This window comes from Micromys minutus (assembly GCF_963924665.1).
Source record: "Micromys minutus genome assembly, chromosome: 7".
Lineage (NCBI taxonomy): Eukaryota > Metazoa > Chordata > Mammalia > Rodentia > Muridae > Micromys > Micromys minutus.
The window spans coordinates 59,118,312-59,143,989 of record NC_137976.1 but is presented as its reverse complement, the minus strand read 5'-3'; the positions used below and the strand labels follow the sequence as shown (position 1 = coordinate 59,143,989).

Here is a 25,678-nt window from a genome sequence, read left to right as displayed (position 1 = left end):
TTTTAACACACACACACACACACAATTTTGTAAATATTGTTTAAAGGACACAGTTTGGAGAGATAGCTCAGTGGTCAGGAACACTTCCTTCTCTTCCAGAATACCCAGGCTCAATTCTCAGTACCTATGTGGTATCCTACAATTGTCTATAATTCCATTTCTAGAGGATCAGAGACTCTCTACTGGCCTCTACAGGCACAAGGGAATGTAGTATATATACATACTGCAGGTAAAACATCAACACACATAAAATAAAATGATATAAAGTAAACTAATACAATAAAATAAGACAGACTGAGCTGGACATGATTTAACAACATTGCTTAGGAGGTTGAGATAGAAAGATGGTTAAATAAAGCCAGCTATTCATGAAGGACTCAAGGTTGTGATCCCTGAGGGCCTGTTCTGCTTTTGTTTTATTGGTAGAGTTTCAATGTGAACTCACTATATAGTCCAGGCTAGCCTTAAACTTATAGTTCTCTGGTCTCAGCTTCCAGATCTGAAGGTCTTTTTAAAGAAGAACCTGCATTCATGAAGTTTCCTATGGCTGCTGTAATTAATCACACAGACCAGGTGCCTTTAAAACAGCAGAAATACATTTTCTCCATTGGAGTCCCAAAGAAGTAGGTTCTGTTACCAGTAAAGGGATGCCTCAGCAGCAGTGTAGAAGAACTTGAAAATGAAAGTGAAGTTAAGCAGGCAAAAAGCAAAAGCTTCTTTCTCCCTGTTGTTTTATGTAGGCTGCCACTGGAAGGAACAGTCTAGATTGAGGGTGGATCATCTCACTTCAAATGATCCAGTTCCAACCCACCCCCACAAAAGGTTCCCAACTGCTTGGATTTTAGTTAATTCCAGATGTGGTCAAGTTGACAACAAAGATAAAACATCATGTGATCCTAAAAGATGTTCTTAAATATCAGCCCAATTAACATATGTGGTCCCATATGCCAAAAATATTTCCTAAACTGGGGGCAGATTTCTGGCCTAAAAGTTGTGCCAACAAGTCCACATCTGTAGTAGACAATGTCTGAATGAACATAATTACATCCAACCTTCTGGGACCATGAATGAGTCCCTTCCCTCAAGCCAGTCACAGATTGATCCACCTAGTAATTCATCTGTCTACCCCACCATCCACTGATCATTCCGTAGTCAACCCACCTAGCAGTCAACCCTTCCATCTATTCGAGGCTAGAGAAACTGCTCAGCACTTCATACACAGGCGTGTGCCTGACACCCACCTCACCTGGTCCAGGTAACTCACCAACTGTAGAACTCTTAGGTGAAGATACAATCACAGGCCACTCAAAGAACTCTTCAGCCACCATCCTTGGCCTTTCTGTGTATGTGCAGCCCAACACCAAAGCATTCTGTACTTTTAAAAAATGTTTTTACATTATTTTATGTATGTGAGTGTTTTAATTGCATGTGTGTCTGTGCACCATGCACATGCTTGGAACCTATGGAGACCAGAATAGGGCTTTAGATCTGATGAGATTAGGGTTGCAGATGATTGTGAACTGCCATGTGGGTGCTGGGAATTGAACCCAGGTTCACTGGAAGAGCAGCCAGTGAGTGATCTTAACCTCTAAGCCATCCTTCCAAACCCACCTCCCAAGAGCACTATTGAACTTAAGGCTGGGAACCAGGGGTCATTTTCTCAGGTATCTTTGAAAATTATGCTAATCTTCCCTCTAATTTACATAAAAAGATACAGCATGCATTAATAATTTAGGTTGGTATGGAGTCTGAGGTTCAGCATTCAATCAGTCTCTTCAGATTTCTGACTCAGTGTTTAAAGATGGGCACAACCAGGCAGTGGTGGTGCATATCTTTAATTGAAGTACTCAGAGGCAGAGGCAGAGGCAGAGGCAGAGGCAGAGGAAGAGGCAGAGGCAGAGGCAGAGGCAGAGGCAGAGGCAGAGGCAGGATGATCTCTGAGTTCAAGGCCAACCTGGTCTACAGAGCTAGTCCTGGGACAACCAGGTCTATCCAAAGGAACTAAAACCCCCACTACCACCACCATAAAAAGATGGGACAAAAAGTGCCAGTTTATGTATCAAATATTATTATTTATTTGTATGCAAGTGCCTGCATGTACTCAAAGAGGACAGAAATATCAAAGTATCAACTAGAATTAGAGGCAAATATGAGCTGCATGATATGGGTTCTGGGACTTGAACTCGGGTCCTCTGCAAGAATGGTATGGCTCTCTTATCCACTGAGCCATCTCTCCAGCCTCAGTTTACTCATTAAGTCTCTGAAACTTCTATTGACAATCATGGTGGATAAATGCTGCTGATATCAGCAGTTTGAGTCAGGGCCTCTGTGTCTAACATTTTTCCTCTCTAGTCTAAGAAGCTATAACCCCAAAGTTCTTTCAGTAAGGAGCTAGAACAAAGGACCAGTCTGCCTTGTCAGCAGTATCACAGGAAAAAGAGAGGTGACGTCACATTCCTTACCTTTACTTGGGTGACTCTGCCTATTCATGAATGTGGCAGAACTGACTAATCAATAGACGCCTGTCTTAAAACATTAAACCCATGATCCAGGTTCAGGGCAAACCTAGCTTTAGATGAGTGTGTGGCTATTTCCTCTCACCATGTCACGGTGCAGAAAGTAGAGGTTGACCTGGTGGAGAGTTATCTATTGCTAAACCAAGGTATCCAAGAGGGAGCTGAGATGCTAACCTAGACCTCTGAAGAGGCAAGGGCCAGTTATTTGAGGTTTTAAGGGTCCAATTATTGGCTGTGTATCAGCTGTGGCAATAGCTTGTACAAGTGAGTTGTGAAGATTATTGATTGATTGATTGATGGATGGATTGATTGATTGATTTTTGAGACAGGATCTCATGTGGCCCAGACTAGCCTCGAACTCATTCATCTCACTATGTAGCTGAAGATGACCTTGAGCTTCCAAACCTCCTGCCTCCTTCCCCCAAGTGCCAGGTGACATATTCTACCATGCCTGGTTTAGGTGGTAGAATCGAGTCTCATGTATAATAGGCAAGCACTCTTCCCACTGAGCTACCCCCAGTCCGACTTTCTATTGCTGCCGAAACACATTCAGTAACTTGAAATAACTAAGGTGTGTTCTCTTATAGTCATAGACATCAGAAGTCCAAAATGGGTATGGATGAAATAAGACAGTGCAGGCAGAGCCCTGGTTGCTCTAGAACAGTAGTACTTCTCAACCTGTGGATCATTACCCATTTGGCAACCATCTACCACTAAAACTATTTAAATTGCAATTCATAGCAGTAGCAAAATCACAGTTATGAAATAACTATGAAACCATTTTATGGTTGTGGTCACCATAACATGAGGAACTGTATTAAAGGGTCCCAGCATTATGAAGGTTGAGAACCACTGTTAGAGAGTGGTTCTAGGAGACTTGGTTTGTTTGATTTCTTTGGACTCTAGGAGCTGTCTTTATTCCCTGGTGCTGTGCCTTCCACCTTTACCCCACCTGTCAGCAAACACACTCTCTCCTACCTCCACTTCTCCATTACACTCTTTTTCTGCCTCTCCTGCCTCCCTCTTCTGCTTTTTAGGGACCCTTGTGATTTACACAGGGCCCATCTAGTAACCCAGAATAATCTTCCACCTCAGAATTTGTAAACATATATGCCCAGGTCCCTTCTCTATGTCAGTCCCATATCTAGAAGTCCTAGGGATGAGAATGCAGACATCTTTGAGGGGCATCTTCTAGCTGCCTCATCCAATGGCTTAAGTTGCAGAGGAGAATAGAGCTTCACTTGGGAAATGGCTCAGTGTGTGTCCAAGATACTCCGCAGACAGCCAAGTCACTTGCTGGAAGAGAGCCTCAGGAATACTGAGGTGACAAGGGAGACAGGGACCCAGATTCTGAAGTGAATCTGAAACCATGTTGGTTAGAAGGTGTAGAAAGGGAGACCAAGAAAGTGCCTTAGTGTGTAAGAGGAGTTTCTGTACGTAGGTATGAGCACCTGAGTTCAAGTCCCCCACACCCACGTTTTAAAAAAACAAAAAACAAAAAAAAACAGGTAAAGCCTCACACACACATAGAAATCTGTACACACACACACACACACACACACACACACACATACACACACACATGTAGCTATACTACACAAAAAAGAGAGATTTAAAAATTTAAATAACAATAAAAGAATGCATAAACCTTAAAATAGAAATGAAGATACAAAAAAACTTTGAACTAAGGAACAAAGTGAACAGAAACAAATGAGACACCAGTCAGAGAAGGCAGGCTCACTTCAGTCTACCAACTGGTCTACCTCTTTTTTTTAGGTAAGTTTACTAATGAGAATTTTATATTACCCTGCCTCTAGTATATTTACTAGCTCAGTGACCTTGGACATGCTTTTTTTTTTTTTTTTTTTCTTTTTTTCTTTTTTTTCACTTCTGTCTCTGTAAATTGGAAATGGAAATTCCTACCAGCATGGAGTTCTGAGTACTAAATGAAATGAGACTTTTATATAAACATTTTTTTGAGATGATAAAGATGGAGGAGTGGGTAGCAGTGTTAGGAACCACCCCCACTAATTCTGCGTCAGTTACTGTGGGCAGTGCAGAGAGAATAAAAACCTCACATGAAGTGCAATGCTTCTGGGCCATAGCTAGCCTGGGATTACTGAGCCAAGTGGAATCCTGCTGCTTCAAGAGGCCATGTGGCATTTTGTGAGCCACAGACCTAGCAGGACACCTTCTTTAGCCAACAGCAGATCTGGGGCATGTCTAAGTCAGAGCAGGGAGAACCATAGAGCTCTGCCTTACTCAGCCTGTCAGATTCTTCTAGTTCCTTTCTATCCCCTACATGCCCCTCTCAGCCTTCTCTCTGTTCTGCCTTGAGATTTTTCTTTCTTGTTCTGAACCAGGGCAAGATTCCAGATCAAGCATCTCTCCTGACCTGTCTTAACCTCTCCTAGCCTTGTCTCCTTGGGGTCCATATAGGTCCCTAAGACAAGAGGCTTAGTGTAGTCTTCAAGCACTTCAGATTCTCTGTGATGTTCACGCTCCCAGAAGCAGGAGAACTAAAGAAAGCTCATTAAAGCTCCCATATCTTGGAAACCTACTAGGGCTCTGTACCAGGAGTAGGGTGATGCTGTGACAGGCCTGACTATGCTTTTGTTTGGAAGAATGTATATTTGGTGGCTTTAGATTTGGAAAGCTATGGAATACTTTAAATGAGGCTTAATGGGCTATCATAGTAAGAATATGAAAGACTTTGTAACTGAGAGTGATTTGAATTGTGCGGACCTGACCCAAGAGGTTTCAATAGAGAATTGAAATATGTGGCCTAGAGACTGTTTTTGTGGTATTTTGGTGAAGAATGTGACTACATCTTGCCCTTGTCAGAAGAGTCTGCCTAAGGCCAATGTGAAGAGACTCCGATTACTTGACAAAGGAAGTCTCAGAAATGCCCATCACAGACTTTGTCTTCTGGTTAAGTCTCATGGAAAGCATTTTAAACAATCATAGCAAACAAAAAACAGAGAAATATAAAATATATGGTTCAGGTATTAAAGGAGCACCAGGAAATGATTTGGAGCTGAATCCTGTGTTCAAGGATATTAAATTAAATTAAGAGAGTAATGACCTTGTGGCAAGATTCCACCCAGCTAAATTTAGATCTAGGCATAGTAGTACAAACCTTTAATACCAGCAGGTAAAAACTAGCAGATCTGAGCTCAAAGTCAGTCTACAGAGCAAGTTCCAGGACAGCCAAGCTTAGGCCGTGAAGGAGTTGGAAAACAGAAAGCTGGTGATGATGTAAAGTGAAGAGACTTTGAACTTTGGACCTTTAACATTGCTGAGACTCCTATAGACTGTGGGGACTTGGAGGTTGGACTAAATGTACTTTTTTTATTATGCTTTGGCTAGGTATGGCCCCCATAGACTCATGTGTTTGAGCATGCCAATGGGTCGCCAAGGAGTGGAATGTGATGGTTTGTATGTGCTTGTCCCAGGAAGTGACACTATTTAGAAGTATGTCACTGTGGGCTTGGGCTTTATGATCCTTGTCCTAGCTGCCTGAAAGCAAGTATTCTGCTAGCAGCCTTCAGATGAAGATGTAGAACTCTCAGCTCCTCCTATACCACGCCTGCCTGGATGTTCACGTGTTCCACCTTGATGATATTTGACTGAACCTCTGAACCTGTAAACCAGCCCTAATTAAATGTTGTCCTTTATAAGACTTGTCTTGGTCATGATGTCTGTTCACAGCAGTAAAACCCTAACTAAGACAGGCTTCTTCAGGGAGTCTTAGCAGAAATAGTTGCCAGCTCATCCTCTGAGGCATGGAAGGACTAAGCCCCTAACTCTTGATGAGGTATTCTTCTTGGGAGAAGGTAATATCCAGGGAAAAGAGCAGATAGCAAGGAAGACCCTCACCAGGGACAGGGGTCCCCAGCTGACTGTGCTCCTGAAAAAGTAACCCATCTCACAACATTGAGTTTAGTGGCACCTCTCTGTGTCCTGGATCTGATGCACTAAACTAAGTGGATGACAGCGCATATTCCCATCATTTATAGAGTTAGGGGGCCACAGCCTCCTTCTAAGAGGGAGAAGGAGAATGGCTCCCTAAGTGAGGCCTAAAATAATGGACAACCTGATCTTTTGTTCTCTAAGATACTTTATTTTAGGCTTAAAGAGAGGGATCAGTGGTTAAAAGCACTTCTGCTCTTGCAGAGGACCAAGACCCACATGACACTCAGATGTGTGTTAAAAGACTGGGTGCCGTGTACAGCACTGGGTTCAAGTACAGCCCTTAATCTGAAGGTCACAAGGGCTGATACTCCAAATGGCAACATCAATCTGTAGTTAAACACTTGTGATTTGGGCAGCTCTGTGGTTCTACATCTGTCATGGCCCATTTACTGCTATATAAAGCAGTGACTTGACAGTCACATTACAGTCTGATACAAGTCAGAGGAAGAGAGGGGCTCTGCATTGGCTTATCATCTAGGACCATAAACACAGGCTTCATCAGTGTACTGGCTGAAACATCTCTGCCCTCAGTCTTCATCTTAGTTAGTATTTCTATTGCTGTAACAAAACCACCATGGCCAAAAAGCAAGTTGGGGAGGAAAGGGTTTATTCAGTTTACACTTCCACAACACTGTCCATCACTGAGGGAAGTCAGGACAGGAACTCAAACAAGGCTCCTGGAGGCAGGAGCTGATGCAGAAGCCATGGAGGGATGGATGTTGCTTACTGGCTTGCTTCATATGTCTTCTCAGCCTTCCTTCTTATAGAATCCAGAACCACCAGTCCAGGGATGGCACCACCCACAATGGGGTGCCCCCATCCCCATTGATCACTAATCACTTAATTAAAATGCCTTACAGCTGGATCTCATAGGGGTGTGTCCTCAAATGAGGCTCCTTCTTCTCTGATGACTTTAGTTTATATCAAGCTAACATAAAACCAGTCAGTACAGTCTTCCTCAGAGTTCTTAGCATCTAGCTAACAGGGAAGAGAAGACAGCAGAGCCAGAACAGTACCACAGAAGTGAGGGAGTCAGGGCTGAAAGGCTGTGTGACTTCCTCCTGTGTTCACTGGTCAGACTAGATAAGTCATCTATGAGACTGAAAGGCCAGCTGGGGGATGCAAGCCAGCTGGCTGCTAAGACTGGCGAGGAACTGCATTAGAGGACATCTGTCACTGTGCTTCAGAACAAAAACAGATGGACCAAGGTCTTTACTGATGCTAATCTCCCAATCTGCCCTAAGGGATGTGTGCCTCCATTCATCCAGCAAAATATGTATTTTCATGTGAGGCTTGGAACTCCATTTTCAGGACTCTCGAGACCCCTTAAAGCCCGGTGTGATGGTCTGCACTAATAGTACCAGCCACTCACTTCAGCCCAGGAGCTTCGGACCAGCCTAGGATAGTAGAATTTCATCTCAAAGATGAAACAAAGCTTGTGAACATTCTAATTGATGCCAAGTTTTTAATTTGATTTTTTAAAAAGAAATAGAAATTATTTGGAACCAAACTTGGGCAAAGAGGGATTGACCAAGCTAATTGTCTTCTTTAGGTGGGTTGGGTGGGGGGAGCTGACTCCGCCCAGTTCAGTGATTAAGAGTGTTGCTAGAATGATTGCAGGGGCCTCCTAAAATATTGATTTTGAAGGGAGGCCCATTTATTTAAACAGGAGCACTGCAGTAAACTGAGCATTTGGTTGACTTTGTAACTTCAGTTTACATGTTATTATCTATTCATGTATTTAAGTGGCCTTCTTTTGCCTTGTTGAAAATGATCACAATGTTCAATTTTTAAGTTGTATTTTGTTTTTGTCATGTGTATGTGGTGGTGTTGTATTACAAAACCTTTCCTGGGGAGACACAACTCATCTACTCACAGATTTTACCACAGACCAAAATATGGACACTACCAAAGTCCAACGTGGTGAACCAGTGTATTTATTGAGATTACTTATAGGAATATGAATGAGGGGTTACTTACAGGGGCAGAAATGACTCAAAGATGTTGAATCACCAAAGCCCACCTCAGCATGGGTGACAACTTGCAAAGCTGGGAAGCTGCAGTACACTACAGGGAGCTCAAAAGGTTGGAAAGTGTTCTTTCCAAGTAACTCAGTTGGTCTAAACCCCTTCCAGGCAGCTCAGCTCAGCTGCTTTCTGCTTCTTCCAAGCAGCTGGCCTGGCTTCAGAGTCTCCTTTGCAGTTTAGCTTATCTAAAAGGGACTCTCAGTAGTCTTTATTGCTTACTCTTTTAGGGAGGAGCCTAATGAATCCTGTTAGTTTCAGGGACTTCCTGACACTACCTTGACTTGTTTATCTTTTTGCTTAAGGAGCTCCCCTGAGCTCCTTTACTTTCTGAGGAAACTGTTACACAATGGGAATGCAGGCATGTATGAATGCATATTCACATGTAAATAGTGTATGTGTTATGTGTTTGCATACATGTGGAGATCTGAGGATGATGTAGGAAACCCTCCTGGTTTTCTACCTTATTTATTAAGCAGAGCCTATCAATCAAACCCAGAGCTCCCTGATATGGATGGAGTCCATCTGCTCTAAAGCTGGGATTATAGGCAAGCTGCCATGCTGACCCAGCATTTCCATGTGTTCTGAGGAACCCAAGTCCGTTCATCTTGCTTGTTCAGCAAGTGCTTTAACTATGAAACCATATCCCCAACCCAACTGTAACTATTCTTGACATGTCTGGACAACCTATTCAGCCCCATGGATTGATTTAGACACTCAGTGTTCACTATATGTCTACATATACCACATTTTTCTCTTTATTCACCTCTGGTACTTGATGACTGCCATTGCTTTCATGGTAGTCTCCACATATGGGAACTAAGGAACAGAGTGTTCTAGGATGAAAAAACAAGAATTGAGTGGAGCTCTCAGACAGCCAGAAAGAAAGGGAACTGGCCTTGGAATAGGCTGTGTTTGGATGGTATTACCAAAACCTTCTGAGAACAGTCACTATAGTGACTCCTGACTGGTCTCCCTTCCCAGACTCTGTTTTCTGGTCTGTCCTCCCTGCCTTAGCTTTTAAACATTGAGGGACTGATCAGTGAGTGTTGCCCTCACTATTTTTTATAACGTTGTTCTTCTCCCTTCTGAGTAGATCCTTCTCTGTCCAAATTCTGCATTTGTACTTATTAACCCAACTCGGTGTCAACCAAACACAACCTTCATGAGGCCTCTCAGCCAATTGGGCTTCACCTCCCACCCATCTCCTCTCCCAATATAATATCACCCCTGTAGGACACGGCACCTCTATATTAGTCCTTCATTAGAATGTTCTATTGTAGCTGGCTGTGATAGCTCGTGCCTATAATCCCAGAACTCAGGAGGCTGAAGCAGAAGGATTGCCATGAATGTTAGCCTGGGCTCATAGCAAGTACCAGGCCAACAAGAGTGTCATAGTAAGACTTTGTCTTAAAAAATTAAAGGAAAACAAAATACCATTCTCTGTTTCCTTTGCTCGGGAAATCCTGTAGCGTTCTCTAAGAAATCAGTATAATGTCTAGAAAGAAATCTCAGAATTTTGACCACTTGGCATCAAACTGGATCCATTCTTTTTTCCTAATCTGCTTAGCTTGCCTTGGCTAGGGATTATTTCTTTTTATTTTATTTCTGTGTGTTTTGCCTGCATGTTTGTCTATGTACCACATGTGTATAGTATCCATAGAGGCCAGAAGAGAGCATCAAATCCCTGACACTGGAGTATGTATAGTTGTAGAATGCCCTGAGGGTGCTGGGAGTCAAACACAGCACTTTTGCAAGAGCATGCTCTTAACCACTGAGCCATCTTTTCAGCCCTCTATATTTATGTTCCTTGCTCATCTTTGACTAGCTGTTGCCTAGCATAAGACCTGCCACAGGCTAGATGCACATCAGTGACCTCTCCAGTGGCCATACTGACTGTGACTTTGCAATGCTGGAAGTTGCACACAGTCTCTGTTTCCTTATGCACTGGGCAGGAGTGGCTTCCTGATAGAATTGCTTGGGGGAACTTGTAAGGAATGTTCATTTCCAAGCTCAATGGCTGGGGAGTCTGGTCTAGTAGTAGAATTATACAGTATAATTTTGTAAAAGCCAGTGCCCTGCCCACAAGTCTACTGTCCAGACCTTGGTCTAACGCTCAGTTTTCAATCTCTACCTAGTTCCCCCAGCTCTCATGAGGCTCTCTGGGTCTCTTTCCCTAGAACTCTCCTACACATGTGGCTTACCCTTGGGACCTTCTCAAATGGCTCTCTGTCATCGGGCCACACCGCTGGAGAGCTAAGAGAAATGGATTTAGCTCTGTGTCAACCTAGAGAAGGACCAGGAAAGGGAAGACATGAAATATGATGACAACATAAGTCGATTAGAAAGAAGGCAGAAACAGAGGGAAAGGGTCTGAGGAGGAGGTAGAGGTGAGGATGGTTCAGAGGCACAGGAACAAACAGAAGCTGGGATGCCCATAACTGACCCTCAGACAAAACACCTATAAACCAACAACACTTGGCTAGGGTCCAGTAGACTTCAGGGAGGATGGAAACTTCCAGGCTCATGTAGTGTGGCCAGGAGAGTGGCAGGTCTGGGAGGCAGGAAGGTGAGTGTGTAGTGCTAATGTGAGCCTAGATTTATCGCGAAGAGGAAGGAAGCTTTGTAAAAAGCAATTTATATCTACCTATTTCTGTCTATCTTTCTGTCTGTCTGTCTGTCTGTCTATCTATCTATCCATCCATCCCTCCCTCTGGACTTTCTGCTCCTTCCCTGGGGCCCTGGCCATTTTGCCTAGTGTCCCGGCATCCTAGGAATTTCCCTATTGCTCCAGGGAGGATGTTTCTTGCTGCAAGGTTTTGCAAAATAAGAAAGGGTTTATCAAATGCTATTGCACCACAGGAGAATGTTCCAGGCCCCTTGACGTTTACAGTGTGTAACTGATTTTATCGGGAGGAATGTTGTTTGGAGTGGGATGGCCTTCTTCAATGGGTAGACAAGAAACGGAAGGTCATTTGAGGATCCACCCCAAGCTATGTAAGTTGGTACTCAGCATTGCTGTACATAAGGCTTGGGACCCTGGCCAAGCCATGAGCAACCCTTCCTCCCTGGAGGAGGTCCCAGCCAGTTTCCAGAGGGACTGGGTGTTTACATTCTCACCTTGGCCCTGAAGGGCAAAAGCCCTAAGCCTAAGACTGGTCTGCAGAAAACAACAAGGAAGGGCTCTATAACCCTGGACCTAGCATTACTTAACTCTGCGTGGACAAAAGCATACCATTCCTGACATTCCAGAAAGAGGACAATAAGGCTTCTCCTGGAAGGGGAGTGGGGATTAAAAATACAGAAGGGGATTTATTTCTTTAGCTCTTTGGTCGGAATCGCAAAGGCCTCTGCTTCCTGGAACTCAGAACAAAATAGCATAGAGGCTGCATGTATTCCACGAGAGGCTGGGGTTCTGCTTCTTCTAGTTCAACTCCTGGGAGGTCGGGTCTGTTCTGCAGCTGGCCTGCATGGTTCTTCTGAGCAGTAGATCTTGGGGCAGAGGAAGGTGCCAAAAGGCAGGCAGGGACCCGGCCTGGGATGGCAAGAGAAGCTAAAAATCTTCATCCCTAGTGGAAGACCAGCTGCTGAACAGCTGAAGAACAAGTTAGGTAACCACTGAGCAGCAGGATGCTCTTCCACCCCCATTCCCTGCCCAGTCTGGGTGGGTCTGTGACAAGGTCTAGGTCATGTCGCTGCAACTATTTTTAGATTGGATAGAATTATATCCCTCGTGTTCCAACTCCTAAAATGTGTGAATATGATCGTATTTGAAAATAGTCTTCGCTGATGTAATCAAGTTAAAACAAGACCATACCAGATCCCAGTGGGCCCAAACCCACTGACCAGGTCCTTAGAAGAAGGCCTAGATGCACCGAGAGGGAAGGTGCCCCTGTCATGACAGAGGCACACACAGCACTAGATGCTAGGAAAATGGAAGAAGAGCTCCTGCCTTAGATCCCTCAGTCAGGATTCTGTCAGAGGACAAATTCTTTTTTTACATCTTGGCATTGATGGTACCTTGGTAGGGAACTAGCTTCACATTCCTCGCGGACACACATCCCTTCCACCAGCCACTTCAGTTCTTTATCTCAGACAGCATCTCCTGCCTTACTCAGGTACTAAGGTCCTAAGACTGTATTCTCCTCCACCCATCCTCCCTTCCAGGCCTTGTGCCTGGTTACAGCCTGCACCCCTCCTGTCTCTGCCCTACCATCAGGATTACTCCCTACAGCATTGTCCTCCCTTCCGAGTAGATCCATTTTCTGTCCAAATTCTACACTGAAAACACCGCTCCCTTCCTCCTCACCCCTGTAGTCATTGGCCCAACTCACTCTGTCCACCAAACACAACCCTCTAGAGTCGTCCTCTCAGCCAGCTGGGCTTCTCCTCCCACTCCTCTGTGTGCCTCTCATGTGGCTTCTGTTCCAGTCACCACTATTGTTATGATCCCTGGTCACAAATGTTGCCAAAGCAATGGATTCTCTCAGCCTTTGCCTTACTTGACCTTCTTCGGTCATACGGTGTTGACCACACCCTCCTTCCCTTGGCCCCGATGACACTACCACCACCCACTTACCAAACCCACCCCCAGCTCTCTTCTACCCTCTCCATGCATGGCTCCTTTCCAGTCTCCTTTCTCTCTAGGGCAGGTCACGTTGGGCTCTTCAGAGCTCGTTCTCAGAGCTTCAGTTCTCCTAGGTGACCTCCTCCCCTTCTATTCAGATGGAGACCGCAGACTTGGACTTCTCTCAGCTCCAAGTCTACAGGTTCAAAGGCACATCTCAAAGTCACCTGGGACCAACGTCCCAAACCCAATCAATGATCTTGACTTCAAAGACCTGCTGCTCATACATGATCCTCTCTTCCTTAGTACCAACATCTGTCTAAGCACACAAGCCCAGTACTAAAAAGAACCTTGAATTTTCTCCACCTTTCTCACCCATCAGCATTGCTTGTGGGGTTTATTTTTTGCTCTTAGTTTCAAACCCAGGGCAAACTGCTGAGATACCTACTTAACACATCAAAGCAGATCTGGCCTTCAGGTTCTCCCTGCCAACCCTCAGTCCCCACTTATCACAGGGCCCTCATAGCTGGCATACCCTGCCCCCTCCTCTAACCCTTCCCCTGGACACCCTTCCATATATAATCCAGCCTCTTTGGGCCTCCTGGCTACTGTACTTGGCCTCCCCAACCCCCAGCCACATGGTTCAGGGTCAAGTTTACTCTGGGCTCTCCCAGATGTCCCTGCCTCCAGAAATGCTCTCCCACATAGCTACCCTAAAAATTCCCCTCCACCATACCCAGGACGAGTCGTGTCCTTTCCTTTTTCCTTCCTACCTTCCTTTCTTTTTCTTTTTCTCTATTCACCTATGACCAGACTGTCATGCCTTCACTTGAGCTCTAAGAGTCTACACGACAGCCCTTGTTTCTGATCATCTGTCTCATCACAGAACGATGGTGTCCCACTGCTCATTATATAACCTTGCCCTCTCCACCCCACTGTGCCCCATCTCTCTGAGCTAAAATCTTAACAGTGACTTTGTAACCCCTTGGAGCAGCAATTCTTAAAATATGCTGCTGGGCATCCCTGGTCTAAGTGTTCTCACAGCCTTTGGGCTGGGTCACCACCCTCTCTGATCTTCCTTGTCCCTAGGCTCCAGCCATACTCCTGCCCCATTCTTTAAATTTAAGTTTTTATTTTTTAATGTATGGGTATTTCACATGCAAGTATGTCTATACATCACATTCATGAAGTGCCTACGAGGCCAGAAGAGGGCATTAGATCCTCTAGAACTGGAGTTATAGACAGTTATGAACCACCATGTGGATGCTGGGAATTGAATCCAGGTCCTCGGGTGAGCAGCCATTGTTCATCTCTGAGCCATCTTTCCAGCTCCTGATTTTCTTTCTGTCTTTACGTTTATATCATTCCAAGTCTTCCTGCCTTCTGACTTGTACATATTCTTCCAACCCCCTTTGACCTGGCTAACAACCTCACCAGCTATCAGATGGTGGCTCGGCCTCGTTTTTATAGGGAAATGGAGCCCTTCCACAGATGCGGGCTTACAATGATGCTCTTTTGATGGCTGTTTCCTTCAAACATTTAAGCTCTGAGGTCAGAGACTCATCCCACCCCCAAAACAGAGCCAGGCACAGGGTAGTCACAGAAGAAATATTTATTAAAGGGCTAAATGAAAGGAAGCATTGTGTTGAGATCTGCTGATGAAAGACGGGGAAAGTGCAGAAGTTCCAAGAGAGCAGCTCATCAATCGAATGGTAGGAGACAAGCAAGGAGAAGATGGGATGAGGAAGTGGCCAGGCCTCCCACAGGGATGCCTGAAGCCGACTCTCTGCCCCCCAGGCTAAGCTCTGTGTGGGTGTCTGTTGACTAACTTGCATCCTCTGGAACCCCTCGTCACCGGAATCCTGGGCATCCCAGGAACTGTCGGGTCCTGGTGATCACAGCATTGTGTAGAGGCTGTGGGGCTTGGAAGAGCTCTTGGTGCTTTCACACAGTGACCTAACCGTATCCTCAGTATCCTCAAATGGACCTGGCAAGGTATCAAAAGGTAACAGGGTTCCTTCTCAATGCACAGTTGGGGACACTGAAGCCAGTGACGATCACTTGACTTGGCTGAGGACTGGGAACAGCTTCAGGACAGAAGCTGGAGAAAACCCAAGGTCCTCTCTACTGACCAGTGGGGCAGAGGGCATGCTTCCTTATTTACTTTGAGGTATAGAACATCTTATGGAAAGTATGGAATACTCAAGTAGCTGGGCCTCACAAGGTCATCGGATTAGCTGCTCTTTCTGTGCAAAGAAAGAAACTCCAATGCTTCCCCTCCCTCTCATATACTCTGGTGCCAGCCTGTAGAGATTGTTAACAATCTACCCAAACCTTGCCTCCTCCTTTTTGCCTATGTGTCTAGGCCACATTTTCCAGCTTCCTTCCCAGTTGGGTGAAACCTATTGTCATGTTCTCCCTAGTGTAATGTAAGAGGAAATGAGGCACACCCCTCCCAGGCCTGGCTCATCCATGTTTCTCCTGCTTACTTCTCCGTGTTCTCACCTCTGGCTGACTGGAATGCCGAATCCCAAAGCAAAGTTGGAAGCCATTTACTATAGAACAGATTGCGCGTCCCAAAAGACTGTGAGAAAAAAAAAAAAAGCTACCACGTAGACCTTGCCTTCTGTGGAAGGTGGTGAACATGAAGGAAATATCATGGGGTTTACACTGCTGATTATTGAAGTCCTGTTTGTTACTGCAAACCAAGGCATGAAGGTCTCTGTACATGCTTTGACTCCATGTAGCATGAGGAGTCAGAGACACTGTCTTCCGGCTTACTTCCTGTCAGCCCCTATGGTGCGACCTCACTCCTGCTTCCGTAGTCCTAGCCCACAGATCCCTCAATTTTGGCCTGAAGTATTTTCAGTCTAGATCATTAGAGCCCCAAGGCCAGAACAGATCGATGAGGGCATCTTATATGTCCTCCTGGATCTAGAGAGAAGTTCTTCTGAGTCATTTAAAATGACTGAGACTAGTCTGTATTTCCACATTCCTGAGGAAGCAACACTACTGTTAAGTACCAAACCCCCAAAAGGCAGTGAGCATAGAAGGATTGTTGGTAGCCTTCTTTACACCCGTCTGCCAGAAAGGTTCTTTTCCCTTCACACAAAACTATGTCAGTCCCTAATAACAGGCAGCTGCTATGAATATCAAAGCCCCCGCACTAGCTGCAGCGGTTTGAATATACTTGGCCCAGGAAGTGTGGCACTATTAGGAGGTGTGGCCTTGTTAGAGGAAGTGTGTCATTGTGGAGGTGGGCAATGAGACCTTCCTCTTAACCATGTGGGATCCTCTCCTAGTGGCCCTAAGACGGAGATGTAAAACTCTCAGCTCCTCCTGCACCAAGGCTGCCTGGATGCTGCCATGTTCCTGCCTGAAACCTGTAACCCGGCCCCAATGAAACGCTGTCCTTTTTAAGACTTGCCTTGGTCATGGTGTGTGTTCACAGCAGTAAAACCCTGACTAAGACACCAGCCTTCTAGCCCTTCTCACCTCTCCCTCTACAGCTCCCACACTGTCCCACCTTCTCCCCCCCCCCCCCCGCACAGAACTACCTGTTCTTTATAAAGAATGGGTTCTCCCACTTTTGCTTCACTCCCTTGTCTTCTCTCCCCATTCTTTCCCTCTGTTCCCAAGAGATATCCCTGCCCAGGCCGATTCTCTTCTTGTACTCTCCATCCCTGAGGAGCACCCATGGCTACTTCGGACTTCCCAAGTGACTCTGGTTAGTCTCTCTTCCACATCTACAACAGACCTTTCTCTCCATTGCACCCACAGAGTGCTCCAAGCTGGTGGCATCACTGGGCCCTGGGCCCTGGCTTATGTCTCCTTGTCGTTTATTCACTGAATAAGCTGGCAGGTCCTCTGAAAGTTCAGGTGACTTAGAAGACAGAAAGACACACCTGTGCTGCTTAAAGGAAGGGGTGGGAAGCAGGTGCAATGCCCTTTGGCAAAGGCAAGATTCCCAAGCAAGCTTTCTGAATGCACACTAGAAGCCCGGACCCCTTCCTATTGGCCTGAGAGTGTGTCCTGGTGTCTAACTAGTCCTCCTTTCTGTTGAAGGGAGGAAGCTGTAGTGACCAGAACCTCTGAGCACAGTGTACTGGCCTGTTGGAGCTCGGCCAGCTGGGTCTGGGCTGCTGTAATCCTGCTTGTTAACAGGGCAGTGGTGTCAGGAGGTGTTGAGCTGGGGCCATGCTTGGATTTTGTTGTTGTTTTGGAGAGGGGGAAAGAGAGAAAGAGGACCGAACATTCCATGTGAGACCTGAAAAGTTAGGTTTTGTTTGTGGTTCTGTAAACCCAAATCAATTTTCTGCTCTTCGCTCATTTGTATAAGGTAACCTTGTTTATATAAAGCATCATTTGTCTCCTTCCTGCCAAGTGACTCACTTGTACTGAGTCACCAGAAAATGGGTCTGGGCCCATCTGCTGCTGTCCTGGACATTATGGTCTTATGGCTCCCCTGGAGGTGGGTCAGGGAGGCTTGGCGGCAGAGAGAGGCAGAGACAAGCCTGTTTCCTGAGCATTTGGTAAACAGACAGAGGATCCCAGCACATCTCAGAGCATCCCAAGGGATCTGTGGTTTTCATTTTGGATGAGACATCGTCTGAATTATTGACAACTCTAAACTATGAGGTAAGAATGAAGCCACATGCTCATTCGATGAGAAATCTTTTAATTGTTGGTTCTCCTAGCAACTCTTAAAGCTAGTTATTCCCCCTATTTTGAGCTGCTCTTTCTTTACTTACAAATAAAAGAGATTTAGGTCCTAAAATCTGGGCATTGTATCATGTGTCTCCTGGGGCGGGGTAGGGACACACGCAGAATTTTACTTACCAAGCAAATTTACTGACACTCTGTCTTGGAACATCTCCTCTAAAGGTTTCCTTTCAACTTCAGTACGGACTGCGTTTTTGTTTTCTTTTTTTAATATTTAATTTGCAAATTGCTGTCCTTTTCCTTGCCATGGGTTTTCCCTTGCCCCAGACTGGGTTCAGTTTTCTCTTTCCTGTGGCCTTTTTGGGTGTCTCAGCAGCGACATCTCTGAAGAACAATGTCGTAAGCCAAAGACAGCTTGGGAAGGAAATCGGGCTTGTGAGCCTTAAAGAAGACGAGGGTTCCCGCCCTGGCTGAATGAAGCAAGCTTCTCACTAGTGCGGGGGAGGGGGGACCAAAAAGGGGTGCAGTAGACTGGGGCCTCTTCAGATCCTTAAGAGTAATGCTGTATGGAGCCCGGGTCTAGGCTTCACTTCTTTGTCTTTTGAAAGCACTCCGTATACTCCCTCACTCACCTGATGCCAATTCCATTGTCAGGATCTACTTTTCACAGACCTACTGGGTGGCTGAGGAACTGGGAAAGTACGCCCCCCCAACCCCCCACCCCAATTCCATTCCTCCAAAAGCCAAAGAGATGCTCCAGGGTATGGGCCCTGTGACAAAAGTTGCAAGGGGGTTCCATGAGTTCACCCGGGGGTTCCGTGAGCTCACCCCGGAGACCCAGACCGCCACCGCCCTCTTCCTGCCCTCTCCCCGCCCCCGGGCCCCCGCGCGGGGCGGGTGATGTCAACCGAGGAGGAGCCGCCCGCCCCGCGACCCGCCCGGGCTGATTGGCGTGTGGCAGCACCGGGGCCGCCTCCGCCCTCCCGCGGCTCCCACAACTTTTGCGGCTGAGAGCGCGCTCGCACCCCGCTCTGCTCGTCGCCGCCCTCGGCCCGGCGCCCGGCATGTGAGCGCGGGCGGCCGCCGCCACCATGGCCACGCCGCGCGCCCCGCGGTGGCCGCCGCCGCCACTGCTCCTGCTGCTGGTACTGCTGCTGCTGCTGCTGCCCCCCGCCACCCCCGGGGCACGGGGCCCCCTGCCCTCCCTGACCCACCGTACACTCATCCGGGCCGCGGGGCCGCTTTCACTGCCTGGTGCCGGACACACAGCCCCCGGGCCCGGCGTCGCGACCCGGCGGGGACGTTCCGGCCGAGTCCCCAGAGGCGTGAGCGCGGGTGAGTGAGAGCCTCCAGCGTGGGGCAGGGGGCGTGGGAGCTACCGAGTTGTCCCACCCGGGCCGCGGTTCCATGGACCCTCGTGGGTGGAACCCTGAGGGTGGCCCAGGACGAGAAACGCTGTCCCTGGACACTGGAATATCAAGTGTGCACATGCGTTCCCTCCCCAGCTTTGGAAGAAAACTCTCTCCTGGGGTAGCCCACACTTCTCCCTGAAAAAAAAAGACCCCAAAGAGCCTCTCCCACCTCGGGGGTGGGGGTGGTAACTTCTGGCTGCTGTCCCTCAATTTCAGGCCCCCCCTTCCAACCCCTTCCCCTCCCCGAGGTAGAACTGCTCTCTCCTGGTCTAGAGCCTGACTTTCCAGTATAAGTAAATAACGGATTTCGGAGTTTGATAGGCTTCTAGTACTTAGGACATCATAAAGGACAAAGAGTATGCTTTAAAACAAAATGAGCTACCTAGTCAACCTCAGGAGCAGGGGTACTCGGGGTGGGGGTGGGGGCTGCAAGGTCAAACTCCTGCAAGACACACTGGCTGGCTCTGGGCTGTCCTGGAGTCCTTTCCTTCCCAGCCAGCTGCCATGCAGGCAGACACTGCCTGTTCTGGTCACCGAAGGGAGACTCAGCTCCTGTGCCTGCCGCCTTTGTTTCTAGTTCCTTTTTCTGGTGGAATAAAATGCCACAGCCTGGGTGGGATTCTAATGTAACGCCCATACGACCTTGGCTGTGTCTCGTCTTTGGCTCTCAGTTTCCCCATCTGTGGAAATGAGGGGCCCCATTCTTCCTAGCCTTTAAATGACAAGAGGTGACAAAGTGAAAGTAAAAATGATAGAAAGTGCTGTGAACCAAACCGGCTTAGGTGACGTTACCCATTTGTCCTCCCGCGACAGGCTAAGGGCACGCACCAGGCTGTGTCGTTGCTACACTGCTGAAATTGCCAAGATTTTGTCCCGTTTCCACTTCTCTCTATGTCGTTTGTCTGTTGTGTCTGTCTGTCTGCCTGCCTGTCTGTCTGTCTTGCATGTTTCACAAACTTTCTCCCAACTTGCTCATCCTTAGGATGGAGAGGTACTACTTCCCAGAGTTGAATAAGAGAAATTTTTCTCCCCACATAAAGCCTCAAATGAACAGTTAATCTTCCCTCCAGACTGCCTTGACCTAATGAACTTCTGAGTCTCTGGTCCAAGACAAGAAGGGAGACTGAGGAAGGGTGAGCAAAGGGAGAGAAAAGCATCCCCGAAGGTCCTTAGAGACACATGCTGTGCAGCCCCGACTTCGATAATTCTGTTGCTTGAGTTTCAGAGAAAGGAATTAAGAACGTAGAAGACATTTACTGATTCTCCTATTGTAGAAAAATAACTTGAGAGATACCATAGGGCATTTGTGGACTGTTCTAGATACAGTGGTGTGTAAGAAACTGATAAACGCAGACGGCCACCCAGGAACCCAAGGCAGGTGTCACTAACTCGTACTCAGGCTGAGGGCTCCATCTTGTGAGGGAGTCTGAAGAGGAGGTGCTAAGCTCTAGCCTGAGGTTGGCACAGGGCTCTCCTTCCTGTGGTAGGGAGTCTTCCAGGCTCACACAGGGGTGAGTGCAGTCTAGGGCTATAGTCATACCTGAGGAAGGGGTGAATAAGGTAATAATTGGGGCCTTGGTGAGAGCTGGGCCCTCAGGCTTTCTCCACAGCTGTGGTGCTGGAACCTTCTCTGTTCCGTTCATTTGAGGGAGAGCAGGACAGAGGCTTCAGGCAGAGGAAGAACCCAGGAAGAAACGAGAATAAGCCAGACTTTCTTCTAAGGTTTCCTGATCTCTATTGCTTGAAGACCCAGTCTGAGGCAAGGATGTTTGAAAGGTAAAGTTAGAAGAGGTGCACTCTATGACCTGATGAAACCTACTAGAAGTTACCAGTGTAGCTGAAGATCCGGGCACTGCCTCTAGGGCTTCTGTTAATGCCTCAAACGATGTCCCTTAGAAAAAGGAACAGCAAACACAGCAGCAATCAGGGAGCCAGAGTTTTGTAGCAACCTCTCAAGATTTTCTTGCCCCACTTTGATTGGTCACCACTCGCTGCCTGTAGAAATCCTTTGTGGTTCTTTGCAGATACCCAGTCTCCCTGGTACCCTGGGCAGATGGTCACCCACAGTTTTGTGCTTAGGAAGGCTCCTGATGGAATCCTGAGCTGCACAAATAATGCCCTTGAGCTGATAGTTGGGGAAACTGTCCTGGGCCACTTCCTCTGGGGGTGCTGGTACTCTGGTACCCAGTGTCATCACAGTCCAGGCTTCCAAATACTCCCCTGCAAGTAGCAGGATCTTCCTTTTCCACAGAGGATCCTTCTCGCTCCTCTCTTCCTAGAGAGTTCAAGGTTCTCACTGCTGGGTGGTTAAGTTTGTATTCCATTTGGGGACTGTTTGTCTGTGTTACACTGTCCCCCAAGGAGAACTGCCCCTGTGTGTATAGCCATTGTTTGGCTTTTGTGACCCACCTGTCACCCTGTTCCTCTGTGTTTGCTGTCTCAGCCATCAATGAAAAGAGGCCGAGAGCTAGAGATTTCCTCTCGCTGTCAGCTTTCCTACGGCCCAGAGTTCCCCGAGAGCCACAGCTCCGAGCCGAGAATTAAGTTTAATTTTTCAGTTCACCGGCCATGTTCTCATTGAGAGAGCTGCAGAGGGCAGAGGGGGCAGGACAGTGGGAAAGAGGCTGGACTCAGAATGAGAATCCTCTCAGAAGGCAAGAACTTCCCCACCCGAAGGGGAAATGATGCTGCCTACTTAAATTAAGCAGCCAGTCCAAGGAATAATAATCTTACAAGAATGTGGTTCCCTAAAGGAAGAGAGCTCCGAGCCCAGCCACTTCTGAGCTGTTAAATGGCGATTCCTAAACTGCTTTAACTTTGTTGCTGGACTTCATCATTTAGCTTGGCTGCCATGGTAATATTGCAAGGTGCTATGAAGGCTGGCCGGGGAAGAGAATGGGACCCGATTGGCTGAGGCTGAGAGGCAGTTCTGGGCATCTAGACACCTGTCCTCTGACAGAGGTTGTCAAAAGCAGAGAGAGGGACTTGGTGTGCGGTGTGCTGAAAAGGCACATCCTTTTAACCTTGCCTCTCTCCTGGTGCGTGCAGATGCTGAGCTCATGTTTTCTGCTCACCAGCTGACTTGTGTGGAGAGGGGAGACTTCACTGTGCCCAGCTGGGCAGTTACTGCCTCCTAGACTCAGGAGCCAGGGCAGGAGCCTCTCTCTGCCCTCCAGTGATCTCTGTTTCTGCTGGCGCTGGTGGCCAGCTGTCGGAGAGCGTCCTTATTCGGGGTTGGAAAGAAGGAAGCAGCACATGGTAGTTGCTGTGTTCTTAGCTACTCCTTATCTTCTTCAGCATCTTCCTCTGCCCCAGCATCCCCTCTGTAAGAGCAGGACACTTGAACTGTAAGCGATACCTTTCTTGGAAGAATCCTGAGGAGACAACAGGGAAGGCGACTAACTGGCCTCCCTCTTGGAGCTCCTAGCCTTTGAGCACCTATGTGTGCTCAGTACACACGTATGTTTTTACCCCATTTCACCCTCAAAGTCCTGCCAAGGGTATTGATCCCCTGTAGTCTTCCTTTATGGAAGATGAAGCCTAGCAAGGTTGGGTCACAGGGAAAGGAAGGAAACTGGATATAAGCCGATTTCAATCAAATTCATTAGCCCATCTTACCATGTTACAAGGTCTGTTTCTCATCTGTAGGACAGGAAAACCTTGTTGGAGATCCTTAGGACCCTCTCCAGCTCACCATCCTTGCGTAAACTTGGAGACGGTGGTTAGAACTAGGTGCCAATCAAGATGCTGACAGGAGAGAGGTTTTTTTCAAAAGTAATTTCTAAGGCTAGAGAGAAGATGGCTCAGTGGTTAAGAGCACTGGCTGCGCTTCCAGAGGACCTAGGTTCAGTTCCCAGCAACCAAGTGGTAGTTCACAACTGTCTGTAACTCCAGTTCCCAAGGGGTCTGCCATCCCCAACAGACATCCATGCAAGTTTGCACCAATGCATATAAAAGAAAAACAACACACCGCCCTTTGCACGGTCCTCCAGTCCTCACTCGAAGTCTCTCCGCCACCATGTCTATGTTCATCCTGAACACCACTGTTACCCCCTGCCTCCGTGCCAGAGGGGTTTCTCTCCGAGCTCACCCGGCCGCCGGCACCGGCAAGCCAGCACAGTACATCACGGTGCCCGTGGTCCTGGACCAGCTCCTGACATTTAGCGGCACGAACGACCCCTGGGCGCTCCGCAGCCTGCATAGCATCGGCAACATAAGTCGACCAGCTGTCCGACCGCCTGCACCTCAGCCCAGGCCAGGTCTACAGCAACCATTATGACATGAACGCAGCCAGCGTGGGCTGGAACGGTTCCACCTCCGCTTGACTCCTGGCCCCACGTACCGGCACTGCTGTTCTCTGAACCTTGCTGCACCCATAACGATGCCCACCTTCCTTCCGGTCCTGAGAAATAAATGGTTTAAGAGACCAAAACAAAACAACAAGAACACAAACAAACAAACAAACAAACAAAAACCCAAAACACACACACACACAAATAATTCTAAAATTATTTGTGTGTGTGTGTGTGTGTGTGTGTGTGTGTGTGTGTGTGTGTGTGTGTGTGTTTGCCGGTGGTTGTGAGCTGCCCAGTGTGGGTGGGCTCTGGGAACAGGACTCAGGGCCTCTGAAAGAACATGGTATACTCTGAACCTCTGAGCCATCTCTCCAGCCCCAGGAGGGAAGATTTTAAGATTATCTTTAGGAGCAGGGGAATTGCCCGTAAAAGTATTAAGTCTATAGATGTAGAGAGGGATGCTTTATGTTGTTATTATGATGCATGCATGCTGTATATATGCCAGTCCGTAGGTTATGGGTGCCTGAGGTAGCTACATTCATTTTCACTGATATGAAATGAAGTGTTGACTCTCTGTGGGCTCTGGGCTGGGACCATGGGACAGGGACTAAGGTTGACAGTTGTCAGTTGCTATCAGCTCCTGCTCTGCGGAATGAGAAGGCATTCAGAGTCCTGTCACTTCTATTTTAACATCTGTGCACCTCAATTTACGTAGACGTAAACAAAGGGACTCCTGTCCTGTCTTTTCTCCCCTTCTTTTGTCAGAGTGTGACAGATGTTTCCCTGCTTCTAAAAATAACCCTAAAATATCTACCCTCTCTGGACTGGGAATATAGCTCAGCGACTCCAAGTGCGCACTGTTCCTTCAGAGGACCTGGGTTTAGTTCCCAGAATCTCACTGGTCACAACTGTTGTCACTGCAGCCTCACAGGGTCATTATAATGCTTCTGGGCTCCACAATCACCCGTGGGCATCTCGGTTACCATCTCTTCTAATCCTGATCCCAAAGCAAGCAATCCATATCTTATTGGTTGTAGGCGCATCTGCGATGCCCCCTTCCTCCCCGGGGATTATCTTGCTGAGCCCGATTGTCAAGGATGTAGAACGTGGGACAACAATATAGTGACGATTCATAAACTAAGAAAAGATCTGAGGTGGCACCGACCAAAAGAATGGTGTGAACAGAGCAGGCTGAGGTGTAGAAGTGGACACAGCAGGGAGTGTAGGGCAAAGATCTCCTGAGGAAGGGGGAGACCTTCTGGGGAAGAAGGAGGTGAGATGAGTTTCAGAAGGTTGACCAGATGTCCAGATGTGGAAAGACTTTTGGCATCAGCAGAAGCTCACATGTTGGAAAGCTCAAGGCTGGTTTCTTCTTTTGTTTACGTTTTTGGGTTTATTTTTAGTTGTACCGAATGGTGGGTTTGCTGTGTCATTTTTGACATGTGTGTTATATGTTGCTCACGTTTCTCTCCTGTTCCCCTTGCACCAGTCCCTTTTCTACCCTCCCCTAGTTCTCACTCTGTTTCCATGACTCCCACCGCAGGCGTGTGTGCATGTGTACATAGAACATAGGTGCCCAAGACACTCACTTTTTGTCTTTCTGCGTCTGGCTCATTCTGCTCTATATGATCTCCAGTTCTGCACGTTCCTCTGGATAGCGCCATCCTCCGTGGCTGAATACATGGGTAGACAGCATGGTTTCTTCATCTGTTCACATATGGGTAGTTGTCTAGGCTGCTTCCATATTCGCTCAAGACTCCTTGCAGAGAGGTTATCATCGGTCAAGGCCAGAGGAGAGAAGATGCGGGGACATGAATTGGGATTGCAAAATTATCATAGAACACAACCTGGGAAGGGAACTAAGGCCCGTTGCAGAGGGCCTTGGAATCCTGCTCTGTCCGTGTAATGGAGCCATGAACCCTTCATGGTCTTAGAGAAAAGACAAAGTCTTTTGTGTGTTCATGTTTGTTTGAACCTGGAGCTGGGGTCTTGCTGGTGAACCCCTGGCAGGTCTGCCTCACTCCAGCCCAGCAAGTATTCTGGAGCTTGTGGAAGGCTGAAGTGGTCCTTGAGTTTGGGAGAATAGGCTAAAATCAGGATGGGCTGGAATAGTGGCTGTGGGAATTGGAAGGTGAGAGAGACAAAGGCCTTTTAGGGGGGCAACAGAAGAGCCTGAGGTTGCCAGCGGAGGAGATGCTGGGGGGGTGTATAAAGAGGACTTCAGTTT

At 47.4% G+C, this 25,678-nt stretch overlaps 1 protein-coding gene and 1 pseudogene across 2 annotated transcripts in view; both read left to right on the top strand.

Annotated features, from left to right (window-relative positions):
- Window positions 1–18,801: 18,801 nt before the first annotated feature.
- HEG1 (heart development protein with EGF like domains 1) overlaps window positions 18,802–25,678 on the top strand; it is a 74,331-nt gene continuing 67,454 nt past the window's right edge. The window contains exon 1 of the mRNA XM_080919440.1: window positions 18,802–19,079. Within this exon, the coding sequence (XP_080775566.1) occupies window positions 18,836–19,079 (244 nt within the window). The 5' untranslated portion in view covers window positions 18,802–18,835. The remainder of the gene's footprint in view (window positions 19,080–25,678) is intronic.
- On the top strand, window positions 23,175–23,481 carry LOC308422777 (macrophage migration inhibitory factor-like; annotated as a pseudogene). The gene has a single exon. The product of its transcript is annotated as a macrophage migration inhibitory factor-like (transcript).